General features: G+C 41.2%; 1 protein-coding gene across 12 annotated transcripts in view; it reads left to right on the top strand.

Annotated features, from left to right (window-relative positions):
• SEC31A (SEC31 homolog A, COPII coat complex component) overlaps nucleotides 1-24,351 on the top strand; it is a 64,413-nt gene that overhangs the window by 30,937 nt on the left and 9,125 nt on the right. For 3 of the 12 annotated variants that reach the window (XM_034770754.1, XM_034770755.1, XM_034770745.1), the window contains 10 exons: nucleotides 400-578; nucleotides 3,916-4,042; nucleotides 6,903-7,048; nucleotides 9,315-9,488; nucleotides 10,348-10,521; nucleotides 14,062-14,154; nucleotides 14,848-14,980; nucleotides 16,416-16,754; nucleotides 21,241-21,279; nucleotides 23,135-23,193. In XM_034770754.1, the coding sequence (XP_034626645.1) occupies nucleotides 400-578; nucleotides 3,916-4,042; nucleotides 6,903-7,048; nucleotides 9,315-9,488; nucleotides 10,348-10,521; nucleotides 14,062-14,154; nucleotides 14,848-14,980; nucleotides 16,416-16,754; nucleotides 21,241-21,279; nucleotides 23,135-23,193 (1,463 nt within the window). The remainder of the gene's footprint in view (nucleotides 1-399; nucleotides 579-3,915; nucleotides 4,043-6,902; nucleotides 7,049-9,314; nucleotides 9,489-10,347; nucleotides 10,522-14,061; nucleotides 14,155-14,847; nucleotides 14,981-16,415; nucleotides 16,755-21,240; nucleotides 21,280-23,134; nucleotides 23,194-24,351) is intronic. The other 9 variants (XM_034770747.1, XM_034770751.1, XM_034770749.1 and 6 more) reach the window with 9 other exon arrangements.

Below are 24,351 nucleotides of genomic sequence, written 5' to 3'. Positions count from 1 at the left end.
CCCCCCCCCCCCCCCCCCCCAGTGTAGACCTAGCCTAAGACACTAAAGTAAGTGATTCTTGGAGATCTCGTATCCAAATACTGGTCTGGCTTGACCAAATGGTCTCTTGGGATCATAGCACAAGGTGATAATGCTGCAGGCTCTTTGGCCTTGATTCAGGAAATCCACCCTATTGAGGACAGCACTTAAGCATATACGAAAGTGTTGTCTTGAATAGCAATGAGCTTAAACATGTGCTTAATTTTTTTCCTGAATCAAGGTCTTTAAGAAGAAAACAGCCCAGCATCAGACAGTGAGAGAGAAGCTGCTACTTGACTCACCTATATAACTGTATGTTTAATGCTTATTTTATTTTGAAGCAGTGAAATGTTTAAAATTAAATTATTCCTCCTGTTGCAGATGTTGATGGTTTGATTACCCAGGCTTTGCTGACTGGTAACTTCGAAAGTGCAGTTGATCTCTGCTTACATGATAATCGCATGGCTGATGCCATCATATTGGCCATAGCAGGTGGACAAGAGCTGCTGTCAAGGACTCAGAAAAAGTACTTTGCTAAGGTGCAAAGCAAAATTACCAGGGTATGTAGCTTTTCAACTGAAAACTAAAACCAAATCTCTGTGTATAGGCTTTCAGCAGATTCCTGAAACTGTTAATGTTCTGGTGACCTACGACTTTCCTTGCTATCTATATACATTTGTTTCTAGGAGAATTGAATGTTGGGTAAATTCAGTCATTGGATCTGTGAGTGAAAGGGTGTTTTTCTGTTTTGTGTATTGTTAAGCAGAGAACAGGCTTATTAGCTAGGACGAAGAGCAGCTTTTACTCTTATTTCTACTCTCTCTCTCCTCATCCTTTTAAAATGCATTGATCACATTGAGTAAAAAGAATCCTCGCTGATGAACAAGGATAAATATCTAGTTTAAACAGTGTTTAGTGTATGTGCGGTCTCTTATCTGGTCATCTTTAGCAAGTACTGTACTTACTCCAGCTGCAGCACTTATTATGTTAATTTCTGTCCAGTCAGTTGGAGCAGAGATTTTTGCTGATGTTTTGCTTTACTGTGTACAAAGGTTATCTAAGAATAGCGGGACTAATCTAATCACATGACATCTATGAGACGGTGTGATATGGACATCTGGTTATTTGTACTTTTCAGCTTCTGCCTTGCTGGCAATGCTCCTTCAGTTCTTTGCCTCCTGCTGCTCACTTGCGTCAGAGGGTCAGCAGAAGGTGAAAGCAAGAGGAGCAGCCATCTAGACGTACTGTTACCAAAGTTGGCATTTTGAAACTGACCGCGTATTTCAGTTCTTGCTTCTCACTGTACCTTTGACAGGGAAAGGCATTCAACGGTGCAGTAGGAGGAGGCAAAATTGAAAAGAGCAGGTTTTTATCCTCATGCTAAGGTCCTGAATTAGCAAAGCACTTAATCACATGCGTAACGGGGAGCAGTGGCTTCAAATGGGACTGCTCCTGTGCTTAAAGTTGAGCAGGTTGCTCAAGTGCTTTTCTGGCTCAGGGCGTAAGGCTGCAAAGCATGACCAGCACTAACACACCATCTGAAGTCTCTAAGCGGCCATTCCCTATGATCCGACTGGGGCAAGGGCAGTTCCAGTTTGTTTTGTCTGGGGCAAGGGTAAAGAGGGAAAATCTGTCCCCCTCTCTGAGACCTTTTCTAGATATTTTTAGTAGGCTTAAAGAACAGAAGTAGTGGTATTTCAAATACTCCTTTTGGCAATCCATCCTTTTGGGAAAGACAATTCTGTGGAACACCAATCCCTTACCTATGTGTTGTGTTAGCAAATAAGTGATGCATTTGTCATTGCACATTTTTTTTGATTAGTTACTTGCCTTTGTTTTTCTTCTAAAGTCATACAAACTGTTTGTTATGCCCAACTGTGTTTCTTACACTTGTTCACTAAATATCAACACAGCTGCAGAGTAAATCAGTATTCCATCTGAAGTGGATGAGTAACTGGAGGGCAGAGCTGGAGGCAGGGAAGAAAAAACTGAATACTATCAAGATCCTGACAGTTTGGCTCAGAGGACAAAGGGTGGGGTTGTTCAGTTAGTGGACAGAGTATTGTTGATGCAAGTCTGGGTTGCCTCTGCTTAGGGCAATCTCTTTTAACTGCAGTGAAGTAGGCTGCCAGGGGCGTAGAGTTTAATAAAATGGAATTAAAAGGTTTGATTGGCATGCAGTTTAGGAACAAAATCAGTGACACCCCTCACTTTGTCCTGTGTTGTGCAAAAGTTTTATAACTAAATTCTTAACCAAACAAAGCTAACCTTGTACTGTAAAATATTTTTTTAAAGCATCTGCATTGTCCCTAATTTTCTGATTACTGTACCCGTGTGATGTTGCACTCAGGACACCCAGAGCTGTGAGCCACCATGTTCCCACTCTGCCTTAGCAAGAGTGAGCGTGTTGCTGCTGATAAGGTATGTGTCAGCTTTCTGACACATCAGCCTGTCTGCCTTGCCAGCAAACTCTTCAGGACTCCGCCAGCTTAAACCTTGCCTTGTAGGTGACAATCAGTGAACCCCAGTTCTCGAGTTCCCCAGAGATGTCTCCCTGCAGTGTCCAGTCCCTCTCACTGGACACTCACAGAAATTAAGTTCCCTGCCTCCAGAGAGACAATACACACACCAACATGTTAGGTTAGCTAAGACTCACACTTCCATACAACAGCACTGAGATGGTTTTGTAATAAAACAAGAATAAGTTTATGAACAAAGAACAGAAATTGAAGTGATACTAAGCAAGAGAAAGAGACAGGTATGGTTACAAATAAAACAAAAGAAAACATGCTATAAAATAAAAGTGACTAAAACTTAATCTTTCTTTGCCTAAGCAGTTTTTGTATGTACATCAAGTTACCAGCATTCATAGCGTTTCAGACTAGGGGATCCAACTTTTACAGGCTCAAAGCGTGCTGTACCTATGTCTTCTCAGTGATGGGCACCTAAGGGGTTCTCTCCCTTTCTTGTTATAGACAATAACCCCCTGAAATGTATTCTTTGAAAAGTAAGCACAGAAGAAGTTCCTCTCCCCTGCTGCTTGTTCTTCAGCCTGAAGGCGCCAAGCCCCTTTATTCATCCTCTGGTCAATTTGCTTTTTTAATTAGTTTGATCACTTTATTTACCTTAGATGCAAATGTACGTCTGTTGTACTTTGCTTGCAAAGCTTGATCCTGGCAGACTGGTGAATCCACATTCCTTTGTCTAGGACAAACCTGTTTATCTGCTCTGCTCAGATTGCTTTGTCTGAACACATTTTAGGAACATATTTCCAGCACACCTATGTAACACTTTACACGCTACCCATGCGCACCTCACTCAGTAATACTATCATAGAATCATAGAATATTAGGGTTGGAAGGGACCTCAGGAAGACCAATCCCCAGACAGATTTTTACCCCAGTTACCTAAATGGCCCTCTCAAGGATTGAACTCACAATCCTGGGTTTAGCAGGCCAATGCTCAAGCCACTGAGCTATCCCTCCCCCCCGGTGACAATCACTGCTAATCACCATGGTGTTACCAACTTTCAGAAAACCTTTTATTCAATACACGTTTATAGTATAATAATATATACAATAAGTTGATTTAATTGTTTATTCTTTGTGTTCAGATCCTCTTTTTTCCCCTGGGACATCTGCACCTGATCGTCACATTACGTGGTGTGAATTTTATAATAAGGGTACTTGCTGTCCTGTGTTGCCTTTGCCCTTGTTTCTAAGTTTCACTAGATCATTCTAAACATGAATTTACATAATCTTTCAGATTAGTTGAGTCATGGTGAAGTGTCTGTCCCAAATACCGTGGGGTTGGACACACAGCATAGATATAAATGATATGGTGTCAGGAATGGGAATTCTACAAAGACATCATTCGGTCTTTCTCTTTCCTTCCCAGCTCATTACTGCCGTTGTGACAAAGAACTGGAAGGAGATCGTTCAGTCATGTGATTTGCAAAACTGGAGAGAGGCGCTGGCTGCTGTGTTGACTTATGCTAGGCCAGATGAATTTGCAGCTCTCTGTGGTAAGAAAACTTAAGAATGGATGTAATTTATTTTACTCAACTTTAGTGAAACTATGCTTTTAAATACTCCGAAGTTCTTTTCCTTCAAATGAATTAATTTATTCATAATTAGTTCGTTCATTGGATAATTCCTTTATTTTGGATTATGGGAACTCATTGGAATTTTAAAGGAATACAATCAACTTGAAATCAATACTCTATTATCTTTCATCTCCTACCCAACCAAATCTGTCTGTGTTCCTGGTTCAACATGCAGCTCCCCCTATTGTATCTGTTCTGTGAACAGACAGCTCTTCAGTCTCCAGGGATGTCAGTCCAACTCTTTTTTCATAAGGCATTAAATTCATTCTTTTATCACAAAAAATTAAAACAAACATACTCCTCAACGTGATCCATTCCTAAATCATTGTACAATTCAGAGGTGTTTGTACGTGGAAAGAACCGGTATGCCTCTTCACGGCCAAAGCAAAGCACAACCACTGTTATCTTTTCCTATAAGCCAGCAGTGATGCCCATTAATATGAGAGCTGCCTCTGCTAAGAAAACAGTATATAATATTCTTTTCTTATGGGATGCCAATTAAAATGTTTCAGAAACATGACTAGATGAGTCAGAATTATCAGACAGATTAACATGATTTTTTGGGGAAGAGTCAACATGGCTTTTGTAAAGGGAAATCATGCTTTGCACCTCTATTAGAATTCTTTGAGGGCATCAACAAACATGCAGACAGGGGTGTTCCAGTGTACATAGTGTAGTTAGCCTTTCAGAAGGTCTTTGACAGGGTCCCTCACCAAAGGCTCTTAAGCATAGTAAGCAGTCATGGGATAAGAGGGAAGGTCCTCATGTGGATCAGTAACTGGTTAAAAGAGGAAACAAAGGGTAGGAATAAATGGTCAATTTTCACAGTGGAGAGGTAAATAAAAGGGTCCCCCAAGGATCTGTACTGGGACCAGTGCAGTTCAACATATTCATAAATGATCTGGAAAAGGGGATAAAAAGTGAGGTGGCAAAGTTTGCAGATGATACAACATTACTCAAGATAGTTAAGTCCAAAGCTGCCCGCCAAGAATTACAATGGGACCTCAAAACTGAGTGACTGGGCAACAAAATGGCAGATGAATTTCAATGTTGAAAAATGCAAAGTAATGCACTTTGGAAAATGTAATCCCAACTGTACATACAGAACGTTAAGGTCTATATTAGCTGTTACTACTCAAGAAAGTGTTCTTGGTGTCATCATGAAAACAGTTCTCTGAAAACATCTGCTCAATGTGCAACAGCAGTCAAAACATCTAACACCGTTAGGAACCATTAGGAAAGGGTTAGATAATAAGACAGAAACTAATATAATGCCTCTATATAAATCCATGGAACGCCCCCACATCTTGAATACTGCATGCAGTTCAGGTTGCCCCATCTCAAAAAAGATACATTAGAATTGGAAAAGGTACAGGGAAGGGCAACACATATGATTAGGGGTATGGAACAGTTTCCATTTGAGGATAGATTAAAAAGTATGGGACTGTTCATCTTGGAAAAGAGATGACTAAAGGGGTTTATGGAAGTGTTATTTATCCCTTCACATAACAGAAGAACCAGGGTCATCCAATGAAATTAATAGGCAACCGGTTTAAAACAAACAAAAGGAAGTTCTTCTTCACACAATGCACAGTCAGCCTGTGGAACTCGGAGCCAGGGGATGTGGTGAAGGCCAAAACTGTAACAGGGTTCCAAAAAGAATTAGATAAATTCCTGGAGGATAGGTCCATCAATGGCTATTAGCCAAGATGGTCAGGGATGCAAGCCCGTGCTCTGGGTGTCCCTAAACCTCTGACTGCCAGAGGCTGGGCCTGGATGACGGGGTTGATCACTTGATAATTGCCCCATTCTGTTCATTCCCTTTGAAATATGTGGCATTGGTCAGTGTCAGAAGACCGGATACTGGCTTGATGGACCATTGGTCTGAGTGTAGCTGTTTCTGTATACAACCGTGTTAGCACTTTAAGTTGTTAAAGCACCTTGGAAAAATTAATTCTCCCACCATGGCTAGGAGGAGGGAAGTGCTGTCTCCTTTCCACAGATGCCCACACCGAGGCAGAGAGGAGTTAAAGGCTTGCTCTTGCTTCTGTTGAAGTCAGTGGATGAAGTCCTTGAGACTCACCAAAGACCACACAGCAAGTCAGTAGGAAATCCAGGGTGAATGTAAAGGAAATCCAGCCACTCACATCATGTGTTCACTCCTGCATACCACACTGTCTCACCTCGCCTTATTAGCATAATAAACCAATGGCTAGCCAAGGTTACACCAGCCTTATGTTCTAAACCTTACTAACATTACTCACATGATGGATACAGCTACAAGACAAAATATATTGTGCTAGCAAATCAGATTGCCAGACACATGCAAATAAACAGCAAAATGTAAGACAAGTTCAGACTAGCCCCCATCATTTGTCCCCTTTGGACACATGAACATGTTGCACAATTAGTCTGTTTTCAGCATGAGTGTCAGGGAAGAGGGTTCCCACACTTTGGGTTCCTATGACTGCAGATAAACACTGAGCCACATTGGCCAAGCAGTAGCAGGAAAGTGTCACAATGCCTGCATTCCCTCTGTGCAAGATGGGTAACATTTTCAACAGCACCCTAAATGACCGAGTGGGTACGCACAAAACAATGACAATTTTAATGTTTCTCTTCTACATTTTGCTAAATTTAGAGTTTTGGCATATATTTGAGTATCACAGGGATTTTCATTGTCTTACCTAGAGCTAGTCCAAGCATCCTGAGTGGTACTTTGTTTTAATTATCAAGTATTTTATGAGATGACTCAAATGCTTTTATTTATAATTCTTAGATCTGTTGGGCACTAGACTTGAAAACGAAGGGGACAATCTCCTGCAGACACAGGCTTGTCTGTGTTATATTTGTGCTGGGAATGTAGAGAAACTAGTTGCGTGTTGGACTAGAGCTCAGGATGGAAACAGCCCCTTGTCCCTTCAGGTTAGTGTCTTTGTGAAGAAAAGTGTTGAGTGACATGCCGTAATAATTTGGTGTGGTACTTTTGGTAAGTATGTGAGTTTGGCTTTTAAATAAGTTTATTTTTATACGGGATTTTGACAGACTTGCATATCCCTCAGCATGAAAGTGATGTGTTACTTTAATGAGTAAAATAAGATTATTTATAAATGGCCTGTGGTGACACTATATTGCAAAACATGTTCAATGTTTATCTCAGCTTGTAAAAATAAGGCTGTTGCATTTTTAATTTATATACTTTCTTTGCAAGGGTTGATATATCATTTAAATTCATTAGAGACCTTGATTTGTTTTGTAATTCTTGCTTTTGGAATATATGGTTTAGAAACTTTGGGGACCAAGTACCTAAAAGTAAAACCCAGAATAGTTAGTCACAGGTGTTTTTGAAGGTGGACATGGATATATTTATTTTTTGGACTTATATATATGTGTTGTGCTTAAGGCAAAGTCAATATCTGTTTCCCCACTATAAGGGAATTCTTGCATTTTTTCTTTTTATGATGCTGTCCTATGAAATTGCTTTGGACTTCAATTTTAGAAGTAGCTTATTGTAATACTGCCACGCAGGTCAATATTTGCAGTAGGCTGAAGAAAACAGAAATATTTTTGAACTGTATTTTATGTTATCATGTATTTGTAGTTGAATTTCAAATAACTATAATTACTTTTCAGTCTTCTGAACAAGATTTCCTTGTTACAAAAATATCTCAGATTTGAATTTGCATTTTGATTGTTTTGCTTCACCAGTTCAGACTATAAAAACCACAAATGAGCTAATATTAGGCCTCAGCGAACGGTGATATGGGAGAGCTGGACATCCCAGAAACTATTATTTTAATCCTGGGGGACCGGGCGGGAGGAGCTTGCCTATTTATTAAGATATTCACTTACTGGGAAAAAACATGACTGAACTAGAGAACAGTCCAATAAACACACAATATTAGTGGTGTACTATTGCGATTCATGTGTGGGTCTGGATTTTTTAAACACTGTACCTTCATTAATGGTCTAGAAGAGGGAGTAAACTGTACATGAATGAAATTAACAAATTATACTAAACTGGGAGCTATTGCAAACACCAGTGAGGATGGAGGAATAAGAGAGAGATAAGAAATGTGAACAGAAAATAACACAATGAGATTAGGATGACCAGATAGCAAGTATGAAAAATCGGACAGGGGCCGGGGAGTGGGGGATAATAGGCACCTATACTGTATAAGACAAAGCCCCGAATATTGGGACTGTCCCTATAAAATCGAGACATCTGGTCATCCTAGGTGAGATGCAACTGGGGGAAAAAAATACTAATGACATCTGGGAGAAAAATAATCCAAAACACAGCTGGTCAATGGGAAGGAGGAAACTGGGGAATAGGTTTCAGAAAGAGAGCAAGGGTTGATAGTAGACATTTCGTTGAACAAGGAGTTTGCAGTGCTGTTTGGTAGTTAAAAATTTTTGAAAAAAAGGGCCAATGCAGTTTTGGGCTGCACATACAGAGGCACAGTTGTTAAAGGGTGGTGCAAACAATGAGGAGAATTATTTTGAATGATACATGGGTTTAACTAGGAGTCATGGAATGGAATCAAGAAATTGAAAATTTATGATGAATATCAAGAACAATTTCTTGTCAGTAAGAACGATTAGACTGTGGAATAGTCTCCCAGAGGGAGTGGTTGAATCCTCTTTGCTTAAGACGATTAAAACTAGAATTGCCAAAACACTATTAATGGTAAGTTAGGGAACAATCCTGCATTTGCGAGAAGATGGATTAGATGACCTAAGTGGTCTTTCCCATCTCTGCTTATGTTTCTAGAAAAATTTTGTAACAGCAGTAAATAACATTCTTTTGTTGACTAATACTAGAAAAAATGGCTGCTGATAATCTACAGGTACCTTAGATCTCATAAAATAAGAATTTTAAAAAGCTTTTCTTTACGGAGTAACCAGATTACTATTGGTTTATTTAATGTCACTACATTTTAAAATGCACTGAAATGAATGGTCACTGATTACCGTTCTATTATCTTGCTGTCTCTGAATGTTACACAGAAAACCAGCTAATAATGATTGGGAAAATCTTTATTTTCACTCTGTTTAAAATAATGTAATGAGAACTGTGTGGTATGCAAGGTTGACCTCGAGTCTGTTACTGACATGCTGTAGTTAGTGGCCATTTTCTCTCAGTTGATCCCATTAAGTTGCTGTTTTTCCCTCTGTCATAATCCCCCAGGACCTCATTGAGAAAGTAGTAATCCTGCGTAAGGCTGTGCAGTTTACACGATCTATGGACGCTGATGCTGTCGGGGCTCTTCTGGCTGAGAAGATGAGTCAGTATGCCAATCTGTTGGCTGCACAGGGCAGCATTGCTACTGCATTGGCTTTCCTTCCGGCAGACACCAACCAGGTAAGTGGCCTTAACTTTCCTTCTGCCCCCTTCTAGATGAACAAGCTTTAATTGAAGACCTTTGCGTGGCACATATAGTGTAGAAAACTGTCACTTGAAGACATGTTCCAATGTGGTTTGGGGTTCTTCTTCCCGCTCAGAACTGCATTGACAGGGATTATTATTGTGGGTAGGTGGGAAAAGTCACTGGAATGGAACACGGTCTCAATATAATCGTCTCCTGGTGCCTCAGAAGTTAAAAGGGGGGGGAGGTTTGGAAAATAAATCAAGGTAAAGCCAAAACTTTGCTTTGTGGTCCCCAAGTGCTCTCTTACAATGAATGGTTTAATTCCTCTCCTGCTAACCACTTACTGTGAATTCCATAGGTTTTGCAGGGTGGCTATTGGACTATCAGTTAATTCCTGTATATATTCTGAAGTTCTTCTTCTTGTCACTCTGAGCTGTGAGAATTGCATTTCATTCTTCTCCCTTCTTGGCATGCCATTCTCTAGAAGAGCCCTCTAGAGCCAGTCACTAGTGGTTGTAGCTGCCATCACCCCCCATGCCCCATTTTCCCCCTCTCTCCACAATTCTGTGGCATTCCCACCACTGCTGGCCTGGGAATGAGAATACCAAACTTGGGATTCAACCCACACTTCCAGTAGAGTCACTTGCACCGGATCCAGCTGGAATGCCTGTTTTTTGGCCGACGAACAGATTTGCTTCAGCCACCCAGAACACTGTTCAGTGGAGTATCCTGTCCTCTTCTGAACAGTCATTTGAAGTTTAACTGATCAGTAAGTGGCCATCCATCTGCTGATTCGAGGCCACAGATTCCACTTGGTGTAATTATATGTTTGCTTTGGTTTACTATCTATAGCCAAAGATCATGCTGTTGCGGGACAGACTTTGCAGAGCCCAGGGAGAACTTCCAGTGGGACAGGAGACACCAAAGTCCCCGTATGAGAGAGAGCCCATGCCCAAGGGACGAGCTGGATCTGTGGCTGGACAAATGCAGATGCCCCAAGGCCCAGCCCAGCAGTATTATCAGCAGGTAAATGATTTACAGCAGTCAAGCTGAAGCAGTGCTTCCACTGCGTGGGGTTTGAAGATGATGGCTTGTGCACTTTGTTTCCTTTCATGAATCCGAAGTGTGTGTGATGTGCCTACGAGCCCTTTGGACAGCAATTCCTTTGTGCTTTCTTGCCATCTGCGTAGATGCCTCCTTTACTCTGCTTTTGGAAACACCTCTCACATATCTTATCAAGCAGCCTGGGGTTGGAGATATTTTTTTTTTTCCTTTAATTTCAAATGTATTTCAGTGCAAAGCACTATAGCTTCGGGGATTTTTTTATTTTTATTTTCCCCTCCGACATGCAGCCTTTGAGATGCAGTCATGTCATGCGGTAACCATCTCTTCAGCTAAGGTCGGGCTGGCTATTCACTCTGCTCTGTAATCGGCCAGACAAATTGCTGCACAGCTGCAATACCAAACTCATGACAGGTGATGCTGATTCCGCTGGCCCATGCTGTGAGTCCAGTGATGGACGGATTCGGTGGCCAGTACAGCCTCATGCTTAAAATCTCTTCCCCGGGGTGTGGGGAAGAGGCAGGTGGAGTAGGAGCTGTGTATGGAGAACATATGCACCCTGGACAGGGTAGAGGTGCTGGTGAAGGAGGCCTGGAAGACCAGAGCATGAGATGTGCTGGAAGAATGAGTGAGTGAGTCTGGGGTAGAGGAGGAAGTTGTTTGGGGGGCGTTGGGTGGGAAGGCAAATGACATCTAAAGGAGGTTGGGGACCTTTGTGCTAGATTGGACTCAAGGCTGTACCAAATCAGACTACATGGTAGAATGGGGGGAAATAGGTTTGCCATTACTGCCATGGGATGGTGTGAGACACGCCATCTCAGCTGTTCCCCTAGTTTAAGTGTGATTGCCAATCCATTAGCAAGCCATTGTTGATCGGCTGGCCCTTTTGTGACTAGCTGCTTTCAGTTAATTCCTTGAGAACGGAAGGCGTGTATTAATGGTATAGGAACTGTTTTTAAATGGAGAAAATGGAAATGAGAAACTAGGTCTGCGCTTTGGGTTTCCCTTCACATCCTGGGTGCTGACGGTGTGGATTTACTGGAATGCTCACACTTTCTGGCCTTGAGGCATCTGATGCTTCAAGAAAATCAAGTAGTCGCATCTTCCCAGCTTTTTTGGATTCTGGCTGCGGAGGGGGTTATGCTGCATCTCACTGCATCAGGGAAACGAAATTATTTGTCTTTTTGAGGGCAGAAGGAAGAGGAAAGGCTAAAGGGTCAGGATGTTTGGCATTGTTGTCCTCCTTTGTATATTGGTGGCTTTGAATGCCTTACTGCAGAGTTAACCCCAAATGATATCCTGGATGTAGAACTTACGAAAAGTAACTTTCAGAGTGGGCATAAGACTTCATTAGATTTATGCAAACATTTCTGTGCTTGATTTCAGATACTTTATTACAAATAATTAAACCAGCTTTTCCTTTCTGTTTCTCTCTCACCTTCCTTCCTGTAACCAATGAATTGTATTTAAAGGTGATATTGCAGTCGCAATAACCTTCATGTTCTGTTATGGAAAATGTTAGCCTTCCTAGATACGAATTGGTCTTGGTAATGCTACAAACTAAAGTTTCACGTTTTCTACCCGTTAGAGCTAAATGGAAGGGGATGGGAGAACTGCCTCTGCTTATTTAATAAAAAACAACAAAACTTACTTTCAGGTAAAATTATGGTTTAAACTCAAACCAACAAGTACATTCCAAGTGAACTGTGCAAAGAAATTTTTGACTTGCAGGTTCCTTGTGTTAAAAACACAATTCCACATTTAGGTACTGCAGGGATTTGATATTAACGGGGTGTTACAGACGGACATGCAACAGTATATAGATTGGACAGAGCAAAGTAAAACGTAGTATTTGAGCCTTCACTTTTCATTTCATTGCCATTGGCCCCAACTTAGGAGAGCACTTAAACACATGTATAAGTCGATCATTCCTGTTCAGGCCAGCACTTAAACATGTGCTTAATTATGGGTCTCCCTCTGTGTTGCATTATAATACTCTTTTTTTTTTTTCAGTTGGTGAAAAGCATCTAATTAACTTTTTACAATTGCAAACTGATTATTGATCAAATTATGCACATACATATTTGGGAAGTTATTTGTTGTTGTAATGGCTCATTATATTAAAAAAATACATAGAATCATAGAACTGGAAGGGACCTCGAGAAGTCATCTAGTCCAGTCCCCTGCACTCGTGGCAGGACTGAGTATTATTTAGATCATCCCTGACAGGTGTTTGTCCAAACTGCTCTTAAAAATCCCCAATGATGGAGATTCCACAACCTCCCTAGGCAATTCATTCCAGTGCTTAACCACCCTGACAGTTAGGAAGTTTTTCCTAATGTCCAACCTAAACGGCTCTTGCTGCAATTTAAGCCCATTGCTTCTTGTCCTGTCCTCAGAGGTTAAGAAGAACAATTTTTCTCCCTCCTCCTTGTAACAACCTTTTATGTACTTGAAAACTGTTACCATGTCCCTTCTCAGTCTTCTCTTCTCCAGACTAAACAAACCATCGCTATTATTAGAAGTAGGTGTATTAAAGTCATTCCTGAGCCATGTGGTAACTTAATGTTGTTGCTTTTACTCTAACTATGCAAAGACCTGGATTTAAGGCTCACCTCCTGTCTCCTTCCTCTGACATCCAACGTAGGCACTATGAATTCAGTGTATGGCAGTATCTCCCATTCCTCAACAGTGCCCTCTCTCCGCAGCTAAAGATGTGATCTAGATGAGCCAACAGAGTCCTGCTCATTCATCCTTGGTCAGGAAGATAGTGATTACAATGTAGGGCTAAGGGCTTGGGAAAGTACGGAAAACATGGGCATAGGAGATATCTGGTATCCCGTGGGAACTCTGAGGACCCAGTTGTGGGAAGAGACTAAACACTGAGAAAGAAACTTATTGTGCATGTGCTACAGCTGGATTTCAAATTTTACTTTTTAAAATAAAACACCTGAGAGGGTCATCTGAACCCAAGTTGAACAAACCCCACTTACATGAAGGCAGTCAACTTCCATTTCATTGAAGCCTTGTAACTTATAGGCTATTGTGTAAGTGCTGCTTGGTGTGAGGCCTCAGCATGGGGTGGATTTTTGCAGCAGTTACGAAAATGTGACAAAAGGGGGCTTTGTAATAATGACACTCTGACAGAGCTGGCTTTAGGGGCATGTATAATGCCGTTCAAACACCAGTCCGCTTTCTAACTGTTAGTACTTTCTCTATGCTCCATCTTCCTGCTGTGGTTCCCTTTAGATACCAACACTCTTGACCTCTTGTCTTCTCTTTTTGCTTTTGAATGTGCAATGATTTAGGCTCTGTCTTTATTTTTATTTTATTATCTTGATTGCATGGCTGCTTTGAAGCACTGGGATGCCTGATTTTTTGTGTGTTCACAGAGTTCCTATAACCTGCATTGCATCTGGTAATGTGATACCCTTTAGGGTGTTTTTGTTTTGTTTTGTTTTTTTATTTTATTTTCCGTGATTGGTATTTCTTTGTTCAATTCAGGTTAGAATTGCCCCTACTGTCACTACCTGGAGTAACAAAACTCCTACTGCCCTTCCCAGCCATCCTCCTGCAGCCTCTCCCTCTGACACACAGGTATAACATTCATTATTCCTCTTTGAGCAGATCCTGCTCCCTTTAAATAAATACCCCCGTATACAGTTTGTATGCTTGATGCATTCCGGTGCATTTGGGAGACAGCAACAGGTGTTCAGGTCAATCTGATTTTTTTGTTTCCATTCAGCTCTTGTTACATTTCCAGATATCACCCGGACGGCTAGCCTTGAAAAAGCATTAGCTGGTGTTTAATCAAAATTTAAGTTCAAGTGAGAACTTCCATAGCTTCCTTTTGGCTGTGGAATCATGCAAGTGTTGCAAGAGTAGTCTTTTTCTCTCTTTCCCCCTAATGTTGGAAATATCAGGTTTAACCTTTAAAAAGTGTCTTAAAATATCTAGATGGCAATTTTTTGTGACTTGCTGCACATCATCTCTTCATTATATCGAAGGGGTTTGTGTTCTAAGGATGTCTGCTTCTTCATTTCCTGTTTAAATGATAGTGCATCACTTTGGCTGTGGTTCACCTTTATATTGTTCAAAAAGCCTGGCTCACGGAGGTGGTGGAATGATTAGCACAGTTATGTCAGTGGCGATGGCTATTTTCTGTTCATGTCAATTCAAGGCCTTTAAATATGAAATTGTGAAATCCCATTCAACGACTCCTCTGGTGACTTGTTAGCAGCACCGACTACATCTAATCTCTTTTCTCTTTACTGCATTCTTGTTTCCTAGGGAGACAATCCTCCACCCCCAGGTTTTATTATGCCACCCGGGGCTGCTCATCCGAATGTGTCGCCACATCAGGCCGCCTCTCCCGGCTACACTGTGTACCCGCAGGCGGGGGCACGACAGCCGTACCCGCAGAGTAAGTAGCAATGGCTTATTTACACAGCGTTCGCATGAGTGAGTTTGTTTGGGAGGTTCAGACCAATGGGGAAACCAGTGCCACCTTTTGGGTGAGGGAGGAATCCACAAAAAGCTCCTGCTACTGTTCCCGCTCACTCGCCATACCGAGGGGTATTTTGTCAGGGATGATGTGGCACTGCATATTAAACAGCTAAATTATAATTAAGCAGGTGACTACCAACAAATCTTATTTTGAGGCCTAGACTGGCCCTTTCTAAAAGCTCAGAGGGCCAAAGATCCCTACAAGTACTCCAGAGCCAGGTACTTCTCAAGCAGCATGCCTACTTGTTGAGAAGGAACTTAACCTAATTCAGCTATTGCAGAGTCGGCTCAAAGTGAGAGAATGGGACAGGGAAGAGACCATAGATAAGGGCAAAGATGGAGATTAACGAGGACGGGGAAGCTGCAGTAGCCTGTTTAAAACAAATAATAACAAAAGAAACACGGGGTAACCGGGAAGAGTAACCGGGGTGCGGGGGGGAGAGAGAGAGAGAGAGGGAGAAAGGATCCTATGGGAGCAGAGGAGAAATGACAAACACCAAGATTAGACCAGGCACAGTGTTTGAGTTGTGTCATCTAATGATGAGATCGGGGAGGAGACCTGAGTCCTGGACTTGGTTCTGCTACTAACTATGACTGCGAGGATGTCATTTATCTCCTCTGTATGGGCTTCCCCGTCTGTCAAGTGGGGACCTTACTTTTCTACCTGACAGAGGCATCGTGTGGATGATGTTGCTCCTAACTTTCCACATTTAGAAGGCTCCCACAGAAGTAGTGTATGGGTTGTGTAATGGCCTGACACTTATGAGTTTTGGGAGAGAAGCAGAGAGCTGCCGATAATCAAGGTCTTTGTGAAAAAGGACATAATTCCCATTGCCTCCCAGGCTCCAGCAACAGGGTGAGGTGACATGGCCTTCTGAGTTCAAGCACCGCATTGTGGGAGTAGGACCTGGCTAGCCAGGAAGCCATTTCAAGTGGGTTGGGAAGGGAGGAGGTGGGCATTGCCCCTAAGGGAAGCTGATGTGAAATCTGATCCTCCACTGCAGAGAGGAACAAGCTGGCACCTTTAACCTGCGCTAGCAGGGTATTAGCTCATTACCTACCAGTAGCAAGACTCTCTGCCATAGCTGGCTTTTGGAGAAAGGCCCACAACATCTGAGGCCTGAGCTTGCTATTCAAGTTAGGTGTCCTACATGACGGGGCATTTTTCTACTTATTAAGCCATCAAACTAGTCTAAAATGTAAGTGTTCTGCTCAACTGAAATCAGGAGGAAAGTTGTGATCCTTGGTAGCTAGGAAGAGGGAATGGGGCATCAAAACTGGAGAGGATAGTAGCTTTCTCCTAGTCTAGTAATGTTACTAACAAAACCTCTCCCTCTTCTCCCCCTATGTAGCTTATCAGCCAACACAGCAGTATTCTTATGGAACGGGGGGACCAGCACTCTATCAGCCTCAACAACCTATTGCTCCTCCTGCTTCAAACTCCTACGCTAACCCTCCCTATATGCCTCCTGCTTCTCCCCATTCCGCGCCCTCTCAGTTATATCCAGGACAACCTCAACCCTCTCCAACAAGCTTGAATCCTGGCTCTTCTTTCCCCGCCCCTCCTTCTGGTGCATCCTTCCAGCATGGCAGACAAGGAGCTCCAGCAACTTCTGTGGCTTATGCACTGTCTACTGGACCAACAGGTACTCTGCCTGCAACCAATGAGCTTCCTGCATCCCAAAGAACAGGTCTGCGCTTGAAAGGAGTTATTTTGCTTATGTGGATTTTTGTTGTTGTAGTTTGTGTGTTCTGGTGAATTACTAATATAAAATTTGGCTGCGTTTTAGGGTTAATGCACAGTGTTTCTAAAAATGACATTATCCTTTCTGGGCCTAGTACAGCTGTAAGGCCTTGTCCACTATAGCTGAAACCGTGCTAGCATAATAGCTCTGATTCCCTGATCAATGTGTACAGAGATCTTCTGAGAGTCACGCTGCGCTATAGAAAAAGAATCTCTGTCTGCCGTGGTCAGAGGAACAGTGTTCATACGCAATTGATGCTGGCACAATTTTAACCATCGTGTGGACAGAGCCAAAATTGCTATGTGGTTGGTGAACCAATACCTAAAAATGAGCAAATATCAAACCATCGTGGATGCAGTGAGACTGGTTCTCTTCTTACTCGCACCATTTTTACTAGCATAATTTCTCAGTAGTGGTCATCCCCAAGTGACACACGTCTATAAATGAAAGGAGGGTCAAGCCCAGTGTAGGATCAAATTTAATTTAAGAAGCCCTTTCTACTGAATAGCCTCACGGAGATGCAGTCATTAGCTCTGTTTTCCTAATTATCAGCTGTGATGGGATTACTGTGCTTATGAATGCCCTGAAAGATCATCACAAATCATTTAGAAACACTTCAACAGCATGTTTTTTCTATAAGATAAACAAATAAAACAAAAATAGCATGTGTCTGTTGCTAGAACACAAGAGCATGTTTGAGTGTGCATGATAACAGAGTGACCCAAGCATCCTTTACTGTTGTTTTCAGTTTGAGCAGCTTTAGTGACCTTTTGCATGATGACCGACCTATCTCTTTATTAATGTCACTTATTTCTCAGCTAACTTTTAAACAGCATTTCCAGTCCTGATGTATACATGAGCGTGAGCAATTCTGATTTAAACATTGTTTTCGCTCTGCTCTGTTAACTCAAAGGGGATAAGGGAGTAATTGAAAACAGGGCTGTGTTTGGGCAAGGATTCCATTGTTTAAAGGGACAGTGTCCTGTTAATGGGCTCTGAGACCAAACCATTAAACTTTCTTTTAAATGTCCTTTCTGGTGGGGAAATGGTTTGCTCAAGGCGCTGCTAATGGGATATAGAGCCTCTAGGTTGCCAGCTGGAATCCAGCCCAGGTTGGTAGTGACTGAAAGTCTGATGCTGTTTGTTGATCGATGTGAAATGTATTCGGTCTCGGTCCCTTCCCAATGAACAAGTCTCCCCAACACAAAAAGCCCAGACCCACTTGGTACTAATTGGCAACATTATTGTCCATCTCATCAGAGATGTCATGGCTTGAATGGGAGTGGAAGTTGATCTGTTCTCTGACCAACCTGAGCAATCAAGCTGGGTCAGGAATGAGGCACCCTTCACCAGGAGGAGCTCCAAAGGTTGGCTGGTGGCACACTGATGTTACTTGCATTTATCTGAAGCTGGTTCTGCCCCTACCCACACTGTGCCTGTTCTCTGGATAAACAGGACTGCTGTCTCCCGGGCTGTGGCTCCAGTTCCTTTCATGAGTATTACATTTATACACACACGGTAGGAGGAAAATGTCCACTCTGTCCAGGGAAGAGTGGGGTCAGTTTTGGGGGCCTGTCTGCCTGGGCAGCATTGTTTAACATTGTAGGGATGTGTTTTCCCAAAGGGTGCATCTTGCTGAGACTGTTAATATCCTATCTGTTCTACAAACGGACAGAATACCTTCTCCTTTCCTCTTCATGATGAGGCAGTTGGATACCCTTCCCCATCTTTGTGTGAGGATGGTGTGCACGAGGAGGAGGTATTAGTAAAATGGGTGGAGTGGGAGTTGCTTCCAAGTTTCCTGGCCTTGCAGAAGCAAAGCTGCACACTGTAATGCAGACAGCATTGCTCCTGTACCTTCCAAAAAATGCAGGTAGCAGGAAACCGCTTTAACAGTTTTCTCTCTAATCCATTTTACTATTAGATTTGGGTCACTAGAATGCAATTGAGAGATCTGTCATCTGTTAAGTTTCTTGTGTTAAAAGTTTAAGCAATATAGTCCATATGACTCTTTCAAAGTAGGGTACAGCTCTCACTTACGCACTGTAGAAGCTTCCAACCTTAGTAACAAACACTGTAATATAGGCCAGTTTCAGTTTCCACGTTTTGCTCAAAGGTGACCTACACTTCTTTTTATCAAGTTCTGTCAACATTAGCAATATGGGCTGAATTTGTCCTGGGGCGGGGGGAGGAGATCTGGTGTAAAGTTTAAAACTTTTAAACTTGGGTATTGAAAATTCTTTTAATTGATTATTAGCAGATTTCAGCACTGAGACCGCAGTGCCGCAAGCCTTTAAGTATGTGTTTAAGTCCATCCCTATTCACCAGAGCATTTGAGCACATGCTTAACTTTAGTCACGTGCTTAGACCCATTGCATCTTAAGTGCTGAATTGCTCTATTGCACAGGGTTGGGCCTCTGAGTTGGAACCATATGGCTGCAATTGAGGGAACTTTGTAAAAAAAAAAAAAAAAAAAAAAAAAAAAGATGATGTTTCAGGGAACCTTCAACAGACTGTTCTGTTCAGGTTGTTCAGAAAACTGTACCAACCAGAGAGGGAAAACTTGCTTTTTAAAATGTTTTTAATGCTGAAAGTACAATATATATTCTGTTCAAACTCCATCCCCTTGGAGTAATCTTGATAAACAGACTGTACTTACCATGCCTTAGCCACCAACGTCATTCACAGAAGTTGTGCCGCATAGTGAAAAAGGCCACTCTGTAAGGGACCATTATATTAAATACATAAAAACATAAAGCCAACGTTCAGCTCATAGCTGTATCTCCAAATGTCTAGGTGCAAACAGAGAGATGAGGTGGATGGGGTAATATCTTTTATGGGGCCAAATTCTGTTGGTGAGAGAGACAAATTTACACAGAGCTCTTCTTCAGTCCTGAGCAACGTAGTTATACCGACCTAACCCCACTCCCCGTATACAGCCCTGTGTGAAAAGCTCTCCAGTTGGCCTAGGAGCATCTTTACAGCATTTTACGTGTATGGAGACCTGCCCTTTATCAGTGTCACAGCTAAATTCAAGGTGGAACAGATCGTTTAGCATAAGTAATTAACACACATTTCAAGGGACCATTCAAGGTGAAGTGGCCTGTTAACACCCCTCCAGTCATAGGGAAGGAGGGAGGCGGGGTGGAGAGTTGTTAGTGGATTATAGATTGTTGTAATAAACCATTAATTCAGTGTGTCTATTCAATCCATGATGTTTAGTGTCTACCAAAGTTTATGAATTTAAGCAAACAGGATGGTTATGCCTAGTAATGGAGGTCTGATCCTTGACTTTGAATTTCTGTGCGTTCATATGTTGTAATCCAGGATCTTAATATAATTTTGATGTGGCTTGTTTTTCTTTTTAAACTTTATTCATTCAAAAATAAAAATCTAATGCGTTAAGATTAAAGGATATATGCAGTAAACCAGCATCCTTCGAAGATGCAGGTATAAAAGCTAGAACTCCGTGGGCAGTTTTTTCCATTTGGTTTTTTTTTACAGAAAAATGTAAAAATTGGTAGGCTAAGCAATATCAATAAGATCATATTAGAAACTAAGTGCTTTCAAATTTCATTTTAAACCATCTGGACTTTTACAACAGCAGATGTTTAAGGAACCTATCTGTGGCATCCATCTTAAGCATAAGTAATGTTTATTGTTGCACAGTATTCCTTCTTTTTGGGGGTTATGACAGTGCACGTCTCAGTCCAGTGAGAAGTTTGTGCAAGGATTATAAATCTCTAAAAACCAGGGTTAATGACAGATGTGCCTAACAAATAGAATAGCTGTCTAGTGCTCCCCTTTTCCCTTCTAGAGGATGCAAAATATCTTGCTGTGTCATGTTATTTGGATTGTCAGCTCAGTTAGGGCAGGGAACTTGTTTTATATTTCTGTGTGAACCTCATATCATAACAAACATGATATTGACACACAGTATAAATACAAAATAATCATATAGGTCTTGATTCAGGAAAGCACTTAAGCATGTGCTTAAGTCCTACTGAAGTCTAGCACTTTGAGCACATACTTAAATGCTTTCCTGAGCAGAAGCCATTGTGATGAGGGAATTTTGTCTCTGATGAGTAGTCTCTTGGTTCAGTTGGCCTGATAACAAAGCGAGTCAGGATTCTGCAACAATTATTAGGAGCCACTTGAAATGATGACATTCTAAATGGGAAAGAAGTCAGACTCGTGTTTTGGGAGGGCAGAGGAAAGTCATTCTGCAGGGTTGATGGGGCAGCATATAGCACTAATTGATGTTATCATTAAACTGACTATTTAATTAAAGTAGAGATTTTTTTGTCAGGTGATTCAAAATTCAAGCTTTGCACACTTGCTGAAATGAAATAGCTAATGAGAAAAATAATGACAGGTTAGGTTATGTTTACTACTTTTAAACGCCTTAGTTATTTTTGCATTTTATCTACAGAAAATCAGTCTTCTCAAGACAAGGCCTCTACCCTGGAAGGTGAACTAGCTACAGTATAACATGGAAATCATTAAGCCACAATACGAAATTAATGGAATGCATGTGACCCTCATAGTACACTAAATTCAATGCTCTTTGTCAATACATTTTAATTGAATCAAATTTTATAATATCCTAATGAACATAAATAATACCAGAACTGGAATTTTTAACCACAGAGATGAGTTGATGCATTTTAACTGAATTCTATACAATTATTAGCAGTATTAGTAATGCTAAAAAAAATTTGATGTCCTAGTCTGTGCTACAAAAGCCAGGCTCTCCAAATCTGAAATCTTATGAAAACTGATGTGCCAGATAGGTAGAGGAAATAATACCTGATGATCTTGTTGGTCAGGGGATGTGACTGAGTTTTGGTTAACAAGAAGTCAGATAAAAGGTTTTTAATTAATTAATAGGCCTCTTTAAGGTTTTATGGGCATGATGGCTATGGAACTTGTTTAACAAAACTCTTAAGTGCTTGTTAAATTTAGAGTCCAGTTAAGTCTATACTGAAGTAACACACTCCACTGTGTGAACATGAATTCATAGTTTACTAAAAGAAAACCACTGTGGTGAAAAAGTCCATTGATTTATTTTTTCTTTTGGCTTTTTGTGGCTTTGTACAATAAATCCTCATTACCCCAGTTTAAGCAGCATTAATGTTGAGTTTTAATACAGTGGTCCCCATTAAACGTGCATAATGAAATACTGGAACAATTTTTAATTCACTGATCTAAGCTTTGTACTGCAAATTTTGCAAGTACACACAAAACGCTTTCTTTTAATGAGCTGATTTCTCATGAAAACCACTGAAAAAATTATTCAGAAACTGTTAGCCTATATTCTGTATTTCTCTTTCCTCATTACTACTGACATTGGCCTGAACGCAAGGGGCCAGAATCACCAGTCTGCTCAGGCAGCTATACTCTGCTTTTGTGACCCAACACAACCATAAACCTGATTTAACTGGCTGGGTAAACCTGGTTTATGACTGCCTTGTCTCTCTAGAGCACCCAGGTGAATGTGACCTAGGATTTTAGGAGCCCTACTGATGTTTATTCTTCACTTGGAGTATTCTCTTTGTTTTCCTTTTGTTGTTGTTGGAGACCACATCTTGTTGCTATGTAAACATCCTTCAAAAACCGCAGAGCAGCAACATTCAGAAAATGTCTTATGTAGAATTCAGTGCCCATTAACTGCTTTTTTCCAAACTTCTCTGAAGTAGCGACTGTTGATTAACTTTGTGCAAACAAAATTGCCCAGCAAATGGACTGATTTGTTTTGTTACAAACAGATATAGCGAAACCTTCATAGGTAACTGAGAGACTATGTTAACATACTTTGGCTGTGCGGTCCCAACTGTGTTTCTGCCAGCAACATTGCCAACATTCAGAGGGTATGGCAGTGCAACATTGCTCTCTTGGGAATTTGTTTTTTATGTTGACTACTAGGAGTTTAATTTAGTGCATGCAGGTGATTTATATGATGTACAGCAGGGGAAGCTCAAGATGACTAGGTCAAACTCCTGCTTAGCTGTAAAAAAAGTAACCTCTCTGAGGCAGATAGAGCATAAGGGCTTTCGGTGTGATGAACTGCAGGGCTTGCTCCTTAGCACAAGGGATGTGTTATTCTACCATCTTGAATATTAGTGGTGCAGTAGCAGATTTGAGAACCCAGACTTTGGTTAGCAGGTCACATAACCACCAGTTTTACAACTTTGGCAGAGCCAGGCTTGCTTAAGAGTTTTAGATGTTACTAGAGTAGTAATTTGGAAGTGTTGTGGGGCAAATAGGTCTATTCCCCATCTTCTAGGATTCTAACACACGATTAACATTGCCTTTTTTTGTTATAGGACCTCAAAATGGTTGGAACGATCCTCCTGCATTGAACAGAATGACAAAGAAGAAGAAGGTACTGTATGATGCATTTTAAAAAAGCAGCCTCTTAACTAAATGTTATGAAAACCATTGCTGGAAGAAGAAAAATGAAGTGTTATCATCAAACAGCAATTTAATTGCGTCATGAATAAAAGTTGCATTTAAAGGGAAGGAAGAAATGTAAATTTTCAGCATATATTATCTCCTGAAATACATTTGTAAACACCCTGAAATATGCATCCAAAGGAGACTGAGTTCTTGGGGAAATTGTTGTTAATAATCAGTATGGTCACTTTTGGGGGCAAAAATACTATGGACCAGTGTTATTTGCAGAAAAACAGGTGAATGTGTTTGCCTAGGGCCAGACCCTGAGCTTGTATATGTTGTCATAGCTCCATTGACTTCTCTCGAGTTACAACAATGTCCACAAGTTGAAGATCTGGCCCCTGGTATTTACTAATGGTATGAGAGGTGTCACGATGAGAGACCATGATATAAAACTTTACCTTTATCAAAGAGTCTGGGTGGGAAAATGCAGCATGACCAGTGTAGATAGCAGGAGTGAGGAGCTCATGACACTTTTATTAGGGTAGAATGAGCCTTTCAGTTCTAGTCTCGGGTTCATTGTGGAACATTTTGCGGTGATCAAAATTCTTGCATCGTTATTGTGGCCCACGTGAAATGAGAGAGTGGTGATCTGTCCATTTCTTCATGGCAGTCTGAGCACACAGAATAAGGTTGTGAATGTACATGGAGACAAAGCTACAGTAACTAGTAACCCCTGGAGTTTCTGTCCTGGTCAGGATTACCAAACATCATTGGCAGGGGAGCTGGGGAAACTTGCACTGTTCCTGTACGTGACAATGTCAGGGCTTTGATCTCCAAAGCTGTCAGTCTGGGGTACCTTTTAGAGAGGGTTAATCCTCTCAAAGAGGAGGAGGACTCATACCAGTATGGATAGCGCCCTGATGATAAATGACTAAAAAATCGGTTAGAAAATGCTGTCTTTTTAATTGGATTAGTTGTCGTGGAATATTTTGGTCGTAGCCCTGGCTTCTGTAACACAACCTGATCTTTAGGTTTTGGGAGTTATTTCAATAAAAAGTCATGATCTTTGTCACCATGCCCTAATTGGTACCAGCCAAACTTCCATCATGAATATTTACGCACTGATTTATTTACTGTGTATTTT

Source organism: Trachemys scripta, chromosome 5, assembly GCF_013100865.1.
Source record: "Trachemys scripta elegans isolate TJP31775 chromosome 5, CAS_Tse_1.0, whole genome shotgun sequence".
Classification (NCBI taxonomy): domain Eukaryota; kingdom Metazoa; phylum Chordata; order Testudines; family Emydidae; genus Trachemys; species Trachemys scripta.
The sequence above is the reverse complement of the archived record's forward strand: the minus strand, read 5'-3'. Positions and strand labels throughout refer to the sequence as shown.